This window comes from Talpa occidentalis, unplaced genomic scaffold (assembly GCF_014898055.3).
Source record: "Talpa occidentalis isolate TD23 unplaced genomic scaffold, MPIMG_talOcc4v2.1 talOcc4.5, whole genome shotgun sequence".
NCBI lineage: Eukaryota > Metazoa > Chordata > Mammalia > Eulipotyphla > Talpidae > Talpa > Talpa occidentalis.
The window spans coordinates 395,450-415,083 of NW_023604861.1; the positions used below are offsets into that span (position 1 = coordinate 395,450).

The 19,634-nt window shown below is 69.9% G+C and overlaps 1 protein-coding gene across 3 annotated transcripts in view; it reads right to left on the reverse strand.

Annotated features, from left to right (window-relative positions):
* Positions 1–1,476: 1,476 nt before the first annotated feature.
* The window catches only part of ATP11A (ATPase phospholipid transporting 11A), a 44,669-nt gene continuing 26,511 nt past the window's right edge, over positions 1,477–19,634 (reverse strand). The window contains exons 18-30 of one of the 3 annotated variants that reach the window (XM_037528676.2): positions 18,736–18,917; positions 18,084–18,335; positions 16,837–17,014; positions 13,039–13,141; positions 12,807–12,952; positions 12,420–12,479; positions 11,920–12,047; positions 10,572–10,707; positions 7,606–7,671; positions 6,991–7,094; positions 6,019–6,184; positions 2,992–3,094; positions 2,249–2,283 (exon numbers count right to left, since the gene is read on the reverse strand). In XM_037528676.2, the coding sequence (XP_037384573.1) occupies positions 3,002–3,094; positions 6,019–6,184; positions 6,991–7,094; positions 7,606–7,671; positions 10,572–10,707; positions 11,920–12,047; positions 12,420–12,479; positions 12,807–12,952; positions 13,039–13,141; positions 16,837–17,014; positions 18,084–18,335; positions 18,736–18,917 (1,614 nt within the window). In that variant the 3' untranslated portion in view covers positions 2,249–2,283; positions 2,992–3,001. Of the gene's footprint in view, positions 2,284–2,991; positions 3,095–5,080; positions 5,245–6,018; positions 6,185–6,990; positions 7,095–7,605; positions 7,672–10,571; positions 10,708–11,919; positions 12,048–12,419; positions 12,480–12,806; positions 12,953–13,038; positions 13,142–16,836; positions 17,015–18,083; positions 18,336–18,735; positions 18,918–19,634 lie in introns of those variants that run through there. The other 2 variants (XM_037528675.2, XM_037528677.2) reach the window with 2 other exon arrangements.

The following is a 19,634-nucleotide window of genomic DNA, read 5'->3' on the forward strand; positions in this document are numbered from 1 at the left end:
GGGTTAGGGGTCACTGTCGCGCGGGCGCCGTCTGGAGCCGAGCCCGGGGCTCGCTCACCCAAGTCCGGCGGTTTACACCCGACCCGGGGCCCAGGGCGGCCGCAGGCACCGCCCGGACCCCCCCGCCCCAGCACGCGCGCGGCCTTCACCGGACAAAGCACGTTAAAGCTCCGTTCATTTTGATAAGGTAAAAAATAAAGCTATAGAAACTGCTCTTTAGATTTTCTTTCTCTGCGAAGGTAGGTCCCGCTCGGACGCTCCCACTCGCTGACGCCGCATCCCGTGAGGACGCCCGGCCGCGCCCCCGCCGGGACACGCTGGCCAAGGGTGTTTCTCCCGCTCTGGGAGCTGCAGACGCGCAGCCGGGCCTGCAGGGAGGGGCCGAGCAGCCCCACAAGCTTGGACGCCCAGGCGGGGCGCGCCCCACGCGGGGCAGGGCCAGCGGACACGGTGGCTTGAAGGAAGGATGCAGCCCCTGCAGGCCGCCCCGCGCGCCCAGGCGCCAGCGCCCCGGCGGGCCCAGCCGCTTCTGGAGTTAAAGCTGCAAGATCCCAACAGGCCGAGCGGCAAGTGCACAAACCTGCTACCAGGGACGCTGCCCAGCGGGGGTGTGCGGGGCCCGCCGCCCAGGGGGCCAGTCTGCGGGTGACGGGGCCGTGCCCAGGGGGCCAGGCCAGGGCCTGGGCGAGAAGTCTCAGGGGCGGGGCTGGTAGGGGCCTCGGGGCGCCCACGCCTATGCGTGGACAGGCGAGCAGGAGGACGGGGCAGGCCGTGCCTGGCTGCCGGGCATGCCGGGCAGCAGGCGGGCAACGCCCCAAGTCCAGGAGGCCGCCCACACCGGCCCGGCGCGGACGTGAGTTTAAGGCAAGTAAACGCCACTGGCCTGGACTGCCGAGGGGCCACTGCTGGCTCAGCGGCCTCTGCCCACTTCCAAAGCGGGGCACGGTCGGTCAGAAGTCGTCCAGCCCCTGTGCAAGGCACCCGGGGCGCGGGCCCTGAGCGCCCACGGGCCGCGGCGGCGCCTCCCACGGGGACGCCAAGCTGCGGTTTAAGGCCGAAGGATGAAAACCGAGCAGGACACAACGCCGGCGAGAGGCCGCCGGGGCGGCGGCCACGCTGCCCGCGCCAGCAGGGGCGAGGCCCCCGGGAGACCGCGCTCCTCGGCGGCGGCGCGGGCGGCCCGTGGCCGGAACCTCATTAACTTAAAAAATAAAAACTTGAAAAACATACTTTAAAAACTAGACGTGGTGGGTTAACCCGGAAACGAATCAAAGACAGAAACAGCTGTGAAAACACCGCCGCGAAGGCAACTCCAGGATCCCTGAGAAAACAGGGTCCGGGGAACGCGGGGACTGAACGGGCCGCCCGCCGTGGGGCCGCGGGCTGGGTGCGGCCGGCGCGGCGGGGGGAGCGGCCGCCCCACCCCAGACCCGCCGCCCCGCGGCTCCCGGAGGCCCCGGCGCGGCCCTGCCGCGGGCAGGCGGGCGGGGGCTCCCGCGCGTGGGCGCTGCTCTCCGCCAAGGCATCTGCCGGGACGCCTGAAGCCTGAGCCTCCAGCTGAAGCGTCTTCCTCAGGGACCGTTAAGGCCGTTGCCGAGAACAGGTCATTCCCGGGGCGCGGGGCGCAGGGCGGGTCCCGTCGCAGCAGCTTTCCCGGCCGCCTGCGGGGGCCCAGCGTGTCCGCGGCTCCCTGGCCCTGCGCCCAGGGGTCCTGAAGACTGGCCGCCCCCGAGGACGCGGAGGGTCTCCCGTCACACACAACTGTCCCGCAAGCCCCGCCCGCACACTCCAGACGCCGTCCTGGGGGGGGGTGGCCAGCCCATGTGGAGGGGCCCGACAAGCTCCTGCAACGTCCAGTGTGGCCAGAGCCCCAGGAGGCGTGTCCCGAGAGGGTGTGCTCCGTGCCGGCGCGAGGCGGAGGCCGGCGGCTCCCCGATGCTTGGCTCCAAGCGGGTCCCTCTTGCTGCAGAGACGTGTGCCCCAGGCAGCGGCCCCCCACAGCCGCCGGACAGGGCCGCGGGAGGCAGCGGGCAGCAGCGCTGGCCCCAGGACGCTCAGCTCAGCGCGGGCCTCAAAGGCTTGACCTGGTGATGTGTCTGTCGTGGCCCCCGGGGTGGGGCTCGGGCGGGGGCCGGGGTGGCTCTCATCGGGTCAGCATCTCCTGCTCAGAGTGGGGGCCTGGCCAGAGGGCTGAGGGTGTGGGGGGCCAGGGTGCGGGCAGCTGGGGCTCTGCAGAGATGCGAGAGGGACGGGCTCTGAGAGGCAGTCCGGGCCCCATGCGCTCTGTGGGGACAGGGAAGACAGCGTCAGCTCTGGCAGGCGCGTCCCCACACGGCCCGCAGCGGCCACACTGCTGGGTCCTGCCTGGACTGGGCAGCACTCGGCAGGGACGGCCCTGGGGACCAGAGGGCACTGTGTCGGGCTGAGGGGCCTGTCCACGGACGGACTCCCGCCCCGAGGCCTGGCCCCTCAAGCCTGGGGTCCTTGTCCCCCAGACCCGGGCTGCCCGTATGGGAGGCCAGCACTGGTCAGGCAGTCGGGTAGAGGTAGTGGACGCAGAGCTGTGCCCAGGGGCTGCTGGGGCTGGCACCCAGCCCGCTGGACCTCCAGCTGGACGCTGTGTGACTGGCCGCGCTGGCTCGTGTGCCCGACCAGCCCGGCCGCCTGACCAGGCCCCACATCCCCACAGCAGCCCTGGGCATGCCTGCCCAGCCGGCCAGGCCTGGCGCGAGAACCGGCTGCCGCACTTTCAAAACAGGCCTTCCCCGCCCTTGCGGGTGACCCCGTGGCCACCTCCGAGGCCGAGCTGTGTTCTGGCAAGTGGGACTCGTGTCCACGCAGTGTGACAGGCACCAAGGCGTCCAGCCAGGCTGGCGGCCACTTACCTGGGCAGCACACACCCCTGCTCACCATGAACACAGACCACTGCAAACACACAGCACAGCAAAACTTTGGAGGACAGACGCCCGCTCTGCCCACCGCGGCCGTTACCTAGCCTCAGCTACTCTCGCCTCGGCCGCGGCAAGAGGTCCTTCAGGAGTGGCCGGTCGCTGCTGGGCGCCCCGTCAGCCGGCGCGCGGCGTCCCTCGCTCCTCTGCAAGGCGAGGGGGAACACTGAGCCGCGGCCGAGGCCAGGGCTGGGTGCTGCCCACCTGCTGAGGCCGCCACACCTCCGGCCGGTGCCTCCTCCCGCGTCTCCCTGCCCCTCCTCCTGCGTCTCCCTCATCCCTCCTGTCTCCCTCCTCCCTCTCCCTCTCCCTCCTGTCTCCCTCCTGTCTCCCTCCTCCCCTCCTGTCTCCCTCCTCCCCCCTCCCTCCTCTCCCGGGTCTCCCTCCTCCCCTCCCGGGTCTCCCTCCTCCCCTCCTGTCTCCCTCCTCCCCTCCTGTCTCCCTCCTCCCCTCCTGTCTCCCTCCTCCCCTCCTGCGTCTCCCTCCTCCCCTCCTGTCTCCCTCCTCCCCTCCTGTCTCCCTCCCCTCCTGTCTCCCTCCTCCCCTCCTGTCTCCCTCCTCCCCTCCTGTCTCCCTCCTCCCCTCCTGTCTCCCTCCTCCCCTCCTGCGTCTCCCTCCTCCCCTCCTGTCTCCCTCCTCCCCTCCTGTCTCCCTCCTCCCCTCTTGGGTCTCCCCCCTCCCCATCTGTCTCCCTCCTCCCCTCCTGCGTCTCCCTCCTCCCCTCCTGGGTCTCCCTCCTCCTCCCATGTGTGCCCAGGGTTCCTAGGCAGTGCTCCTGGCCTGTCCTCACTGCCCCTCACCAACCCAGCAGGTCACCCAGGAACCCCAGCAGGAAGGGCCACTGCCCCCAAAACACCCAGGCAGCTGTCCAAGCCCAGCAAGGGCTTCTGGAAGCCTCCCCTGAAGCCCCGCCACACCCTAGCTCCTGGTGTCCTGCCCAGCAGCACCGGGTACCCCAGGGCCATGTGTCTGTCCATCCCTGTCCCTGCCGTACCTTCCTCTGTCTCTGTCCCCGTCCTCTGCCCACCACATCCTGTTCCCGCCCCTCCGTGCCCGCTCCATCCCTGTCTGTGCCAGCCTGCCTCCTCCTCGGTTGCCCTCTCGCCCTGTCTCTAGTCCCACGGCAGAGCCCGGCCCAAGGCGGCGCCTGAGGGCCCGGATGTGCAGGCTGATGGCTCAGGTCTAGACCGCAGGCGAGCGGGCCAGGGCGTCAGCGTCTCACCAAGGAGGAAGGAGCCTGAGGTTAAGGAGCCTCGAGCGGGGCTGCAGGAAGGCCCTGGGGGAGGCCCCCGGCTCAGTCTCCTCTCAACAGTCAAGAGCCCCCCAGCTGCAGGCAGCGAGCCCCACACAGGACGAGTCACGCTGTTTGCCTCCAAAGTTTTGCTGCGCCTGGGGTCTGACAGCGGGTTGCACGGTGAGCGGCCGGCTCTGTGCGCGCGGGGGCAACACAGGCGCCCAGGCCGCGAGGTCACGGCCCTCAGGGGACGGCGCCACGGCCGCCCCACCCAGGACGGGCCCTGACACTCTCAGCCCGGAGGGCTCACGGGTGTAAACTGAGACGGGCTGTGGAATTTATTCCAGCGGATTACGACGGCATCTGATGAGGAAAGCGTCGCCCGCCGCCCCTCTGGGGTGGACGAGAACACGCGTCCGCGGCTCAGAGCAGCGTCACCGCCTGCGGGGCGAGCTGTCACCAAAAGGGCCTCCTCCCCCCGGAAGCGGGCTGGAAAAACAGCACAGACACGCGCTGCGGAGCGCAGACTCGGGCCGGGGGGGGCGTGCGGACGAACCCCGGCCTGGGGGAGGCCCGGCCCCGCGGCCACAGGGCCCAGCCGGCGCACACGGCACGTCTTGCGGAGAAGCGGCCTTTCCAGCAAAGCCGGGGCTTTTCAAAGACCATGGGGTTTCTCGAAAGCTTAAAAGGAATTGGTTAAACGGTTGACAAAGATCCTCTCCCCAGCTGTGAACTGGGCAGGGCCCAGCTTCTGCCTTCAGGGCCTGCGGCAGCAGGGGGCTGACCAGGGGGGCGGATCGGCGGCCGCGCCCCTCCCCCGACGGGGTGTCCGACACCCCACGGGCCCCGGGGACGCGCCGGCCGCTGGCGGCGGCAGGCGGCTGAGGTCGCCTCACCACCGGCTGGGCCGCAGTCAGCACCAGGTCTCCGGGCGACAGCGGCTCCGGCCCCAGCATGCAGAGAGAGAGAGAGGTCACCTGTCGGCTAGAAAGTCAGACTGCCGGAGGTCTGAGAGAGCATAAAGATGGTGGACTGCTCGACAGAAAGACAGCGGCTCCGGGTCTGCAGCGCCGAGGCCCCGCAGCAGGGAGAGAGCAGGCGAGGAGGCGAGAGGAGAGAAACAGAGCAGTGAGTCCCGGCCTCCCCGCGTGGCCCTGGACGGCCTGTGCGGCCCCGCCTGGCCGGTGCACCTGGCGGCCGCGGGCCTCTCCACGTGGCGCCACACAGCCGCGCGGACCCAGCCGAGGCCCTGGGGCGGGGGTGGCTCTGGTGCGAGGCTCGGGCCCCACCTGCCGGCCCCGGCGCCCGCCCCAGCGCAGGGACACGGCCGCTCCAGCTTCCCACACGCCGCCCTGACCGCGCCCTACTCCTGGCCCTGGTGCCTGCGCGTCCACTGCTCAACCTCGCTGGCTGCAGGAGGCGGCAAGACCGTCTCCGACCCCCTCCGCTGCTCCCAGCTGCCTCCGCTGGGTGAGGGGAGGGTCGTGCTCTCCCTGAGGTCACTGTGGGGGTCACGCTGGGCCGGACGGTCACCCCACCTGTTCTCTTTCCTGAACCCTAATTGGAGGGAATGGTGAGCAGGCGGCCCCTACCAACCAGCTTCTCCAGCTATGACCGCCGAAGCGCCTCAAACATGCGGTGTCGCCTCTGACGAGCAGGCCGGCCCGAGGTTCCCACAGCCCGGCTCCCGCCACTGGGCCTGAGCTGCCCCTTAGCCTCCCTCCGCGCTGACCGTGGGGTGCAACACGGGCCCTGGCCTGACCAAGCAAACCTCCAAACCCGGGAGGCGGGACACCCCTGGGCCCCTGTGCTCCCCGACCCCCGCGCCCCACCCACCTGCACCCGCTCCGTGGCGCTGGGCCACAGCTGGCGGCACAGCACTTTCTTGAGGACGTCGGGCATGAGGCTGACGGTGATGAGCAGCACGATGGCCAGCCAGGCGGGCCCGCTGGACAGCATCTGGATGAACACGTAGTACATCCTCTGGTAGCTGAGGAACGGCCTGCGGGGAGGCCACCGCGTCAGGGCCGCAGCCCACCTGGTCAGGGGTGGGGAGGGTCCCAGTGCGGCCCAAGGGGCAGGGACACCCCCACCAGGCTCAGGACAGCCAAGGGAAGGCGGGTGGTCCTGGGATCAGGCCCGGGGGCGGCTCCGAAGACCGCAGCCGCAGCTCCTCCCCCGGCTCCTCCCACATGAGCACCACTTCCAGGTCTCAGCCCACACCTAGCGCAGTGCTCGGCCAGTGGGGGTCAGTGTGGGGGCCTGGCCTGGAGCCCTCCTGGCCCGTTCCCCTTGCCCTGCATCCTGGGAGCCTGGGCCAGCACGCCAGGAGCAGGGACCCCTCCAGGCTGGGCCCCCTGCCGCCCTGGGGAAATGCCCCAACAGCGAGTGGACATGAGAACTCTGGAGAATTCCTGCTCGGGGCACAGACCCATGCCGGGGAGCGGAGCCGGCCCGAGGCAGCTGAGGCAAGCACCAGTGAACAGAGCTCAGCAGGCGGCTCGTGGGAACGGATGTCCAGGCAGAGCAGTCGGGCAAGGGCACGCTCACCAAGGCCGTGCCAAGGTGGCCATCTGCCCTCTCCAGACTGACCGCTCAGTCCACACCACTGACTGCTCGTCCACACCCGACAGCTCTGGGCCTGGCATCCTGCACCTCCAAACACAGCCTGTATGCCCCCACCTGCGCCCCACATGCCCCCGTCAGCCACACCTACGCCTCGCCCGCACACCCACGCCCACACGGACGCAGGGGCCAGGCTGCAGGACAGCGAGGGGCCACGCCCAGTGGCAGGGGGCAGGCTCTTACCAGATGATGCCGCCCCAGAGGAGTGAGAAGACCACGTAGAAAAGCAGCGAGCCCCAGATGACCAGGTGGTTGATCCAGGTCCAGTAGTGTGTGTCCAGGGCCAGCTGGGGGGACAGGGTTCATAGGCACGCTGGCTGGACAAAAGCCAGGTGAACAAAAACCACACACGGCCTCCACGCCAGCTACACACCCCCTTCCTGGGCGCCACGGTGGCCACGCTCCCAGGCGGAGGACGGGCAGGGACAGGGCTGGGACATACCGCGCCACTAGGCGCCACCTCCGTGAGGGAGCTGGACAGGCCCTGGGGACTGGCCAGCCTTGGGAACGCGTCCACATGCCTGGGGGGTCTGCTGAGCCCGGCCAGGCGCCGGCTGCCCCGAGAGTGAGCACGTCTGGGCCTCTCCTCGCTTCTCCGCTCGTGCAGGCCAGGCCTCGCCCTGACAGCAGCTGCCACTGGCTGGGCATGGGGTCAGCAGGCACGCGGGCACTGGCCTCCTTGGGGAGGGTGCCACGAGCTTGCCCGTTCGGTGGGGGCGCTGGAATGCTGCCGCCCCGAGGGCCCGGCCACACCCTGCCAGGGGGGCCTGCCCACAGCCGCCAGGCGGGCGCCCTCACCTTCAGTGTGACCGTGAACACCATCACAGTGAACACCAGCGTCCCGAAGGTCCAGTTCCCAAACACCTGTGGGAGGAAACCCAAGAGGCCCGTCAGCCCGGCCCTCCAAGCCAGCGTGCGGGGAGGACACCACGCAGCCGGGGCCACCCCGCCTGGCGGGACACGGCGCAGGCGCTCCCAGAGCGGCAGCTGCAGCAGAGCCGGCCCCCAGGCCGCCCCGCATCTTGTAGAGCCGAGCGGGTGGCTAGGTGTGCCGCAGCGTGGCCACATGTCCCCAGGAGCACCCAGCTGGACCGAGGGAGGCCCTGACTCCCGGGGCGTCTGTGACCAGAGGAACACGCAGGGCGGGCGTCATGGCCTCTGAGTCGGGAGGGGCCGGGCCTCAGGCCTCCCAGCATGTACGGCTCTGAACCCCAAGCCCCTTGTCCTCTTCATTCTGGCTGGCCTCCGTGCCGGCCCCGGGGCCCGTCCCTACGGGCAGGCCCTGCCCTGGCCTGCCCTGCCTGGAGGGAAGCCAATGGTCTGGGCCTGGGCGGGGGCTCCAGCGCGGCGGGTCTGCCCAGGGCTCCCCAGACAGGACCTGTGGAGCCTCAGCCACGGTCCTGGGGCCGAGTGGACGCGGGGCCTTCACCCAAGGGAGGGGAGAAGCCCCAGTGTGCAGGAGCGGCCTCCACAGACAGTGCACCCAGGAGCACCCCACCGGGCGGAGTCCCATCCCCTTGGGAGCGGTGGGGCCCTGGCAGCGAGGCCTCAGCCGCAGCCCTGAGAGCCAGGCCCAGACTCCCCAAGGCCGTGTCCCCTCACTCACTTCACCTGCAGCCCAGGCCTCCACACAAGGGCCACTGCTCTGAGTCGTGGCCATGGGCTGGCGTGGCCGCCCAGATGCCAGCCGCCTGCCAGACAGGCATCTCTGGGGATGGCGCCTCCCCACGCCCTGCTGGCCCGACACCGGAGCTGACCCCCAGGAGCCTCGCCCGCAGGGGAGAGGACAGACAGGGCTCTGCCACTGACCCCACGCCCTCCTGCTCTGCCGAGATGCCCGGGCTGAGCCCGGCAGGAGCCCGTGACCATGGGGCGTCGACGCCGCACAGCTGTGGAGACCTGTGGAGACCCGACACCCTAACCCAAGCACACTCGGAGCGACAGCCAGAGCGGGACGGCCCTACCTGTGCTCGCTGCCCGCCCCACCGGCCATTCCACTCCACCGGCTGCCCACCGGGTGTGACCCCGCACCCTCGCTCCCGGCCCACTGCAGGCTCACCCGTATGGGGAGCGCTGGGGAGCACGGCCAGCCCCACCCGGGTCTGACCAGGGGCACAGTCGCCACGCGGGGCCAGCGGCCGCGCTGTCTCCAGGCTTCCTCACGGGTGAGGCTCGAGGGCGGGGCCTTCGGGGACAGGCCGGGGCGCCAGGTCCCACAGATACCTTCCGGCCTTGGCCTCTCTGCCGCCGTGTTTAGTCCTGACCAGCGTGTTTGTCCGTAACGGCCGGCAGGCGGGAGGCCCGGCAGAGTCCTGGGGAGGTGGCACCTGGGGCAGAGCTCATGTCCCCGGGGCTGACGGCCCTGGGGCACGGGCAGCCAGGGCGGCAGGACCTGCTCCTCCCCGCTCACACAGGCCTCTGGCGGGCGTCCAGGGACGGCTGCCCCTTCACTGCCTGACAACGAGGAGGGCGACTCAGAAGGCGGGGAGTGGCCGGGTCAGCGTGGCCGAGGGGCGCTGGCCCTGCCGCACCCGCAGCCTGGCTCTCAGGAGCCCAGCGAGCCCACCCCAGGGCGCGCGACCCGGCCGAGGTGGCGGAGGGACAAGACGCTCTGGAGACACCTCCAGCTGGCGGCGAATCGTCCCCTAGAATGGGGGACGCGACATCAGTCGTTCCCGGACCCCACCTGAGTGCGGGAGCCCGGGGGCGCCTGCGGCCTGTGAGCACGTCCGGGCCGGCCGGAGAAGGGTCATGACCCCGATGTCCAGCGCCGCCCCCGCCCGATGGGGAGCAGGCCCGCGGGGTCAGGGGCCGAGAGCGGCCTCCCGGGAGTGGGGCCGCAGAACGTTCTCGCAGGCCGCGGAGCGACTGCAGCACGGGGGGGAACAGACAGCGGATGCACACGCTGCGGCGGGCGTTGTTCCCATGAGGACGGCGACAACACGCAGCGGGCTGTCACGGCGGCGTGCTCGCGAGCGCCTGCCCTCCGGCCGCTGCCCGGGACACGCCGCAGCTCGGGCGCGGGCCGGGGCCACACACACACACACACGCCGGCCGGCTCTGACGGCTCGGCAAACCCGCGAGGCGAGCCCGAAGGCCCCCGGGCGGCGGCACACGGGAGAAGGCACGCTGCAGAATATTTCCGAGAAATATTTCATGGCGACAGCACTCGAGACACAGAACAACCCACGGGGCTTACCGTCTGCGCGCTGCTCGCCACTACCTGCGTGGGGGCGCAAGCAGCAAGGAGAGAAAAGCGAGAGACAGTCAGACCACCCGAGGCGGGCGCCGGCGAGCTGGGAGCCAGGGCTAAGGGGAGCCAGAAACCAGACGACCAGGGAGCAGGTCAGTGGGGAGCAGGGGCTGCGGGGAGCTGGGAAACTGGACCACTGGGGAGCTGTGGCCAGTGGGGAGTGGGGAGCAGGGCCTGCAGGGAGCCGGGGCAGACCACGGGGGAGCGGGGCTGCAGGGAGCCGCCGGCACACTCGTGGCAGGAGCAGCACATGAACACAGGTGAGACAGGCTAACGCGTGAGATGCCACGTTCGCGCCCTCACTGAGTGAGCCCCGGCTGCGGGAGGGGGCCGGGCACCGGGTGTGGCAAGGGGGAGACACGTGCCCCAAATCTCCCGTCCACTGCCCAGGAAGGATGTCCCTGGCCCTTGAGGTCACCTGCAGCGTGCCCAAGGCTGGCCCACAGGCCGCGGCACCGAGCTCGGGTGTCTACCCTGGCACCCCTGGGCCCACCTGCCCACCCGGACCCACCTGCCCGTTGCTGGCCACCGCCGTGTTCTCAAAGATGAAGTAAGCACCGAAGAAGAAGACCAGCGCGTCGAACACACCCAGCAAGGTCCAGTAGATGAACACTGGCCAGCGCAGCAGGGCGTTCTTGGCGACATCCCTGCGGGAGGGCGAGGCCATCACAGGGCGCCCACCTCGTCCTGGAGAGGCCCCGGGCAGCACGTGGCATGGAGGGGAGTGCGGGAGGCCCATCCTGGTGGCCCCTCACTGACCACACCTGTGTGCAGGAGGCCTGGGGGCTCGCGGCGGGAGTCCCCCCGCTCACATCCTTGTCGTTTGGGCCCATCCCAGAGTCGGCAGGGGCCAGACCAAGGGCCCCTGGGTTTCCCTGGTCACACCAGAGGTGTGTCAAGAGGACGCGCCCAGACCCTCCAGCTCTGTGGCTTGTCCAAAACCACCTCTGGGTCCAAAAAGGCCTCGGGATGTTTGGAGACCAGGCCTGACGGGTACACGACCCATGGATGCACCACGTATGGCAGCGAACACCAAGCCTGAGCTCCCTGGCAGCAAAAGCAAAAAGCTCTCTAGTCTCAGCATTTCACCATCCGTGACATCCCTGAGTGATTGTGGCATCTGGTGTTTACCTTGCAGGGCGGGCTGTGCTGTCACTGCTGGCAGTGATGCCACGTCACACCTCTGCTTCAGAACGGACAGGCCAGGACGGGGGACAGACACCCTTAGGCCACTGCCCTGGACCCTGGACTTCCTCTCTGCCAGCCAGCACAGCAGTCACAGGCCCTGGGGTGCGCACCACCCCGGCACTCACGGCGCATGGCAGACTCTGACGGGGTCTGGTCACCGTCCCTGGTGCCCTCATACTCCAAACCCCAGTCACGCGTATGTCCCGCGCGGCCGAGGCCACCAGGGGGGTTTGTACTGTGGCCACAGGAACCATGGAGGTGAGAAGAGGCCTGGAGCCGGGAGGCAAGGTACATGCGCCCGCCGGAGCGGGGATGAGGGGCCGGTGCAGGCCGTGGTGCCCAGAGCCGCTGTGCGGCTGAGCGGTGTCTGCCGGGGTCACCAGCTGGACATCGGCACGTGGAGCGTCATCATTTTTCAAAAGCGCAGGCGGAAAGGCCTGTGTCTTTTTGACGACACGTAACTGAGAAAGCCGTGAGGGGCCCCGAGGGCAGAAGAAGCATCTCCTGATTACTTCGCAGGGCGGGCGCAGTCCCGGCCTCACGAGGATGCACGCAGCATCCCCGGGCCAGTTCTAGCCACGGCCCTCGGGTCACAGGTGGCAGAACCTTCCCCGCTCGCCCCAACCGCCGCTGTCCCACTCGACCCCGTCGCGTCCCCGCCGCGGGCCCACCTGTACAGGGCGGGGTCCCTGCGGAGCGTCTCAACGCCCACATGCTGCTCCATGAGGCTGTACAGCAGGATGGGGAGGGACGTGAAGCTGATGTTGTAGAGGGTCAGGTAGGCCGCGTCGTACAGCGTCTGCAAACCCAGGACGGAGGCCAGGTCCTCGCCAGCTCCCAGGCTGGTCTGGGGGACCCTGCCCCCGAGCACTCGGCTGCCTCCAGAGCCCCCGGACCCAGTGGCCAGCAAAAGCTGACCTCTGCCCCTTGTCACCAAGCTCCTCCCTCTGGCCCTGACCCCTGGGGATGCAGTAGGGCTCACCAAACACCCTCAGTCAGGAGGTGGTCTTGGTGAGATCCCGCGGGACCCCTGGGCCTGGGATGCATTCAGGCTGACTCAGTGGGCAGCACCATGGCCTGTGGCCAGGCGGGTCAGGGGAGCTTGCTCTGCCTGGCTCTCTGACCGCCCCCCACGCGAGGAAGGGCCGCTGTGACTGAGGACACGACTCACCTGCTGTGAAAAGCCACAGAAGAACTGGTACAGAAACTGCGGGAAGATGAAGCAAACGTTCTGGAAAAGAAGCCACATGCTGGTCAGGTCAGTGCAGGTACCGGCTGAGGGCACCTGCTGCTCCCAATGCTGCCCAGCCGGACCCTGGGACAGAACGACCCCAAAGAGCAGCCCCCGCGGGCTTGGACCGTCCTATCTCAGGGGCACCCCGAGTCACTGGGGTCAGCTGGTAAAGGCAACAGTTGGGGGGACGGGAGGAGCAGGTGTGAGGGGGAGGTGCCTGGGCAGGAGCACAGACGCAGGGTCAAACTGCCCGCGGGTAAGAACTCTCCAGGGAGAGCCCCTTGCCCACCCCACCCTTGTGGGCGGCCCCTCCCCGCAGCCCACCTTGTAGAAGAAGTACTGCACGAGCTCAGAGATGCGCACATAGTACAGGTGTCCATGCACCAGCAGCATCTTCTTCAGGTGCTTGAACTTGGGGATGGCGTAGTCGCTGTTCCTGGCAGCCTGGCGGCCCTCCTTCCCAATGACACCTGCAAGGGCACGTCGCTGTCACCAGCGGGCTGGCTGACGCCCGCCCCTGCCCCGCCCCTCCGGGGCAGCCACCGCTGCAGCTCACCGATGCCCACGTGGGCCTCCAGGATCATGCTCACATCGTTGGCCCCGTCCCCGATGGCCAAGGTGATGGGGTGCTCCTTGGAGAGCTTGATTAGCTTAACGATCTGAAAGAGAAAGCGGGCACATCTCCCTCTGCTCCCGCTCAGCCATCTGTGGGCCGGGCCGGCCAAGAAGCCTGTTAGGTCAGGAACGTGGAGTGTCTTCCTGGGCTCAGCCTATTTTATCCCCACAGACAAGATTCTTCTACTGACAGCCAAGCAAAATGGGATCCAGCCCAGAGGGTGCGTGGGGATGGCCCCACGTGGGGGTTCCCACACCAGCAGGCCCAGAGCAGGGGTGGGGTGCACAGGGGACGGCTGGCGAAGCTGCACTCCCCCAGGGTGTTGCCCAGGCCCCTCCTCGGGCGCCCTGACGCTGCAGGGCCTGTTCTCCCTCAGGGCTCCACCGGCCGGGCCAGGCGGGAGAGGTGCTGGAGACCAGGGGTAGGACCCTCTCCCGCCGGCCCAGACACGTCACAGGCCAGGGGCTGAGGGTCCCAGGGCAGGCGCACCACGGGCTCCTCCGTCAGGCTGGCTCCGTGAATGGCTGAGGTCAGCTCGGCTCTGCACGGGAGCGCGCTGGCCGGGTCCAGCCCAGCCTGACTCAGGAGACGGCCCGGGGCGTTCCCGCGACTTTACCACCAGGATTGGCGGCCTCAGGGGCGAGAGCGGCGGCGGCGCGCGCCCGGGACCTGCTGCCAGACCCGGGAAGTGGCGCGAATAAGCGGCGGGTCCAGCGTTAGTTCGGGAGGTTCTGCTTCTCCCCTTCCCTGCTGCGCGGTCGCGGGTGCCGGGTTCCGCATCCGAGGCCGCGTCGACAGGGCCGTGCCCGCCCGCGGAGGTCACCGGCCTCGAGTGGGGCCCGAGGGGGGGCCCGAGCGGGGGCCTCGAGCGGGGCCCGAGGGGGGCCCGAGGGGGGCCTGAGCAGGGCCCGAGCGGGGCCGAGGGGGGCTCGAGCGGGGCCTGAGCGGGGGCCTGAGCGGGGCCCGAGCGGGGCCCGAGGGGGCCTGAGCGGGCCCGAGCGGGGCCGAGCTGGGGCCTGACGGGGGCCTGAGGGGGTCCTGAGCAGGCCCGAGCGGGAGTCTGAGCGGGGCCGAGCGGGGGCCTGAGGGGGGCCCGAGCGGGGCCCGAGCGGGGCCCTGAGCGGGGCCCGAGCGGGGCCTGAGGGGTCCTGAGCGGGCCCGAGCGGGAGTCTGAGCGGGGGCCCGAGCGGGGGCCTGAGGGGGCAGCGGGGCCCGAGCGGGCCCGAGCGGGGGCCGAGGGGGCCTGAGCGGGGCCCGAGCGGGGCCGAGCGGGGGCCTGAGGGGGCCTGAGGGGGTCCTGAGCGGGCCCGAGCGGGAGTCTGAGCGGGGCCCGAGCGGGGGCCTGAGGGGGGCAGCGGGGGCCGGAGCGGGGGCCTGAGCGGGTCCTGAGCGGGCCCGAGCGGGAGTCTGAGCGGGGGCCTGAGGGGGGCAGCGGGGCCCGAGCGGGCCCGAGCGGGGGCCTGAGCGGGGCCCGAGCGGGGGCCGAGCGGGGGCCTGAGGGGAGCCTTAGGGGGGCCTGAGCGGGGCCTGAGGGGGGCAGCGGGGCCCGAGCGGGGGCCGAGCGGGGGCCTGAGGGGAGCCTTAGGGGGGCCTGAGCGGGGCCTGAGGGGGGCAGCGGGCCCGAGCGGGGGCCTGAGCGGGGCCTTAGGGGGGCCTGAGCGGGCCCGAGCGGGAGTCTGAGCGGGGCCTGAGGGGGCAGCGGGGCCCGAGCGGGGGCCCGAGCGGGGGCCTGAGGGGGGCCTGAGGGGGGCAGCGGGGCCCGAGCGGGGCCTGAGCGGGGCCGGAGCCGGCCACAGGGGCAAACTGTGGATTTTCGTGTCCGGGGGACGCGACCGGCCCAGCCCCGGGGAGCGGCGCGGGGTCCTCAGCCTCGGGCGTGGAGCCGCCCGGGACAGACGCCTCGGCTGCGGGTACCGCGCGCTGCCGCGACTCACGGACCTGGGCACGGCCGGGCGCCCGGGCCGGAGGCCGGCCCCGTGGAGAGGCGCGCCCCGCGGCCCTGGCCCCCCGGCCCCCCCGGCGGCGCCCGCAGCAGCGCGGACGAGCCGCGCGGCCTGAGGGGAGAAGCGCGGGCGGCCTCGCGGCGGGAGGACAGCGCGGGCCGAGCAAGGGCCCGGGAGCCACGCGCGGCGGGCGGCCCGTCGGGGCGGAAACGCCGCGGGGCCGCCCCTGAGGAGAGCGCGGACGCCGCGAGGACAAACCGCAGCGAACGACGATGTGAAGGTAAAAAAAACACTCATCCGAAAACAGCCGCAACCGGCGGCGAAGGGGCCCCGGGCGCGGCCCAGCCGGCGGCGCCACCTCAGGCCGCGGCGGCAGCTGCGCTTCAGCGCCCTTTCAAGTAAGTGTACTTCCTGGATCGTGGAGTGGGCCAATAAGGTGCAAGCTATGAGCTGATTGGTGCGAAATGATCCAATCAGAGTCCTGTTACCAGGACCCAGCCTCTCGCCACAAGTCAGTAGTGGCGGGCGCGCCTCAGAGCCCTTTCATGTGAAGCGCACTTCCGGGACTCTGGCGTGGCCCAATCAGGTGCGATGGGCTGATGGGTAAATGGTCCAATCAGCCCCAGGATTGAGAGCGGCCAATCAGGCCCGTGGGCGGGGCTCCCTGAGGGGATATAAGCCGGGGTCAAGCCGGCGGCCCGGCCGCAGAGGGCGGCCCCGCCGGGATGGAGGCCGGGGCTGCCTTGTCCGGCCTCTGCCCGGGGAGGCGCCCCGAGAGCCCAGCCCGCGCCGGGGCCACGCAGACGCCGGGGACAGCGAGGCCCCCGCCGGCCGGAGCCGCCCGCAGCCGTCGGGGCCCGGGTGCGCCCCTGCCTGCGGGTCCGGGCGGGTCTCGGCCCGGCAGGGGCGGCCGCTGCGTCCTCCCCCGGCCAGGCCCCGGCCCGGCCGCCCGGCCAGCTGTGGCTCCGCAGCCCGTAACCGCCCTCTCCTATGTACCTCCTGGATCACGGCGCAGACCAATCAGGTGTGAGCTAGATGCCACACGGCCCAATCAGCCACAGGATTGAAAAATGGTCCAATCAGACCTGTGGGCGGGGCCCCGAGAGGCTATAAGGCAGGGCCGGCGCCTGCAGAGCAGACAGGTCCGGCCTCTGAGGAAGCGCGGAGGCCGCGCCCCCGGGGAGGGGAGGGGAGGGCGGGGCAGGGCCTCGTCCTGCCTCCAGCCCAGGAGGGAGCCCAGAGCCCGGCCCGGCGCCCCAAGAGCTGTTGTTGCTGGCGGCCCCAGCGCTCCCAGGAGCTGTGACCCTGGGGTCCCTGACCGGCCTCTGGGGGCCAGCGGTGACCGTCACGCTGGCCGGTGCGGCCCGGCGCGCTGACAGGCGGCCAGCACCCTGCCCCCGCTCCGGCGGGCACTCCGGGGGGCGGCGCGTGGGCCGCGGTGAGCTCCGTCTGCGCGCGGGAGGCAAACCCGCGGTGGCTGCTCCCGCCCGAGGCCTCGTGCAGGTGCGCGGGGCCCCGCAGACCCTGTCCCCTGGGGCCGCCCTGGGGGTGTCGTCTCGCCGCAGCGCTTGGCTTTGGGCCTGCTGGCCTTTAGCGGCCGTCTTGTGTTGGGCGAGCGTTCTGCCCATCGGGCCTCCCTGCTGTTTCAACTTCAATTTTAAAAAGCAGTGGCTTGGGGCTCTCGAGACAGGGGCTGCAACAATGAGCGAGTGGTTGCTACTTCCCCCGCCGGCTGAGAATGAGTGGCCAGTCCCCCGCCAGATACTGAGAGCCAGTGACCGCCCCGCCCGCCCACCTGGGCCTTCTGCAGGGGCGCCATGCGGCAGCACAGCACAGCACTGCAGTTCCGGCAGATCTCCAGGAACAGCTCGCGATAGCTCCCGCTGGAGCTCCTGTCCTCGCAGGGCCTCATGATGAGCGACAGCGCTGCCCCGTCGATGATGAGCCCGTAGTCCTGCCCGTCTGCCGAGAGCCTGGGGGCGGGGAGAGGGCGGCTCAGTGAACATGGGACAGACCGCGGGGGATGCCGGCCTGTGCAGAGGCCACACGGGCACGAGCTTCCCATCACGGCCCACCCATGTGTGCGGACGAGTTTCAATCTGAACTGGCTCTGATGACGTCGCTGTCCAGTTGAGGGCTAGGACCTTCTGGTCCAGCTCTGGACCACAGCAGGATGGGTGACAGCGGCCAGCAGACCCTTAAGCTGTGAAACCAGATCTGAGCGGCAGCTGGCCTGGGATGGGATGGCCACCAGATCCTGAAGTGGACACGGCTAGAGAAGGGACTTCTGCTCCAGCTTAGGCTGCAGGCAGAGGGACAAACCCGGCACCAGCCCTGCGTCACATCCTCGGAGTGGCCCACCAGCCAACAACATCGGGACCCTCACCCCTACGACACCCCCCTCCCCCAGGAAGGACTAAAGAAGGGGCCCATCCAGCCGCAGACAACGTGGTCTCTCCCTTCCCTGTGCTTCTCTGCTGGCTGGCGTCATCTTTAAAGCAATACCTGCTGCGGCGAACCTGCGTTATAAACTCTGCAAAGACCCTCTGAGCTCCCGGCTGCAGCTGCTGTGCCCGCTGAGCCTTGCCGGGAGGGTCAGCCCACAGCATCCTCGCTGGGTTTTACAAATACCAGAAACACCTCTAATTTGCATGGGGATTCTGCAGGTCAGGTGAGAAAATGTCTCTAGTTACTTGAGAGTAACTGGAAACTGACCCGATGGACCTGCTGCAGCTTGATTCTAACCTTAGATGGTGCAGCGCTGTGGAGATGTGTCAGGAAAGGGGAGGGGGGCCTTCTCGGGAAGGGTGAGATTTTCCTTTGCCATAACAGCCATGCCCTGGCGGCCCCTCCCTCCTCGGGCCGTGGTGCTGCCCGGGCGTCTCGGCGCGCCTGGGACAGTCAGGTTCACGGCTCAGGTCCCCTGCTCAGGTTTCTTTCCATCCCCTCCCCAGCACTTTGCAAGTGAACACACGTATGCACATACCACACACGTGCACTGCACACACCACACACGCACCACGGCGCCAGTCCTGCCCCTACCCCGAGAGGCCGTCCCTGGCCAGGGTCCCGCTACCGCGCAGCACGGTCTTCCTCAGCTCCAGCAGCACGTCGTGCAGACTCTGCTCCTCGATCCTCTTGGTGGTGAGCTCGAGCAGCTGGGTGCTGCTGCGGAACAGCCTGCAGGCGTAGCAGGTGGCCGCCGCGGTCTCCATCTTGTCCCCGGTGAGCACCCACACCTTGATCCCGGCCTTCTGTAGGGCCTCGATGGTGTCGGCCGCCTTGTCCTGCAACCTGGGAGCCACACAGAGGGACCGGCGACGTGCCGTCAACACCGAGCGCCAGGCCGTCTGCCGGCCCCGGGGCCCACAGAGCCGCAGGCCGTTCCCCGCCATCCCTGTCACAGAGCAGTGACTGCGGCGGAGACGGGCCGGGTGCAGCCGGCAGGTGGTCGGGGCAGGGCCGGGACACCCTGAGGTTCTGTGGGCTGCCTGCACCTACCGCCCAGCAGGCTGGACCCGGAGTCTCTGAGTAGCACCCAACCCGACTGCGGTCTCGTGGGGCTGCGGGGCCTCCCCCGCCCCTAGGGGCGACTGGCCATGTGACATGCGCGAAGCCCATGCTGCGCGGGCCGTGTGGAGGATGAAGGCCAGGCGTCCCCGGCCGCCGTGTCCAGCAAGCGGGTGCCACTCACCGGTCCTCCACAGCCGTGGCGCCCAGCAGGGTGAGGTCCTTCTCGATCTGCTCGTACGCATCAGCCAGTTTCTTCTCGCGGTCCTGAAGCGCCACCTTGGCGGCTTGCAGCAGCCGGCACACGCCATCGTACTCCTCCGGGGCCAGCCGCTTGTAGGCCACGCACAGCGTGCGCAGCCCCTCCTGGGGGACAGCGAGGCCGTGAGCGCACCCGCCCGCGCAGAGCAGGGGACCAAAACCAGCGCGTGAGCCGCAGACGCGCCAGGCCCCGATGGCGTTAAGAGCCACGAGGGGCTCGCATGGAAGCCCGCAGGGCGGCGCCAACGGGAGCGAGAGATCTGCTTTCATTCCGAGAAATAAAGCGTTAAACCAAGGACTCGGCTGAGGACAACGGCAGTCGCAGTGGGCATCAAGGAGCTGCCCGAGCAGGCGCTTTGGGTGGGAGTGCGGGCTGGGCCTGTTTCTCACAGGGCAACAGCAGGTCACGCAGCAGACCCGCTGGGCCCGCAGGGGCAGACACGAGAGCCCTTCCTCAGTACCCTCGCCCCCACCATGGCACATGCGCCGACGGCCGGGGACAGCACGGTCAGGTCCAGCCACCCCACCTCTGGACGGCCAGCCTGGCAGCACCCTGGCCAGGATGAGCCTTGCCTGGCGCCAGCAGCCACGTCCAGAGACAGCGGCTCACGAGCGAGTCTGAAAACTGCAGTATCTGAGCTCAGCCTCCCCAAGCTCCCTGGCATCCCTTAGGTAACCTCAGACCCATCTGCAGGACAAGACCCGCAGGGTGCCCAGCGGCCACTGTCCCTCGAGCCCTCGGGAGGAGAGCGGAGCTGGCGGGTGGGACCAGAGAGCATCGTGGCTCAGGCCCACATCCTGGGACATTCTGGAACACTTCTG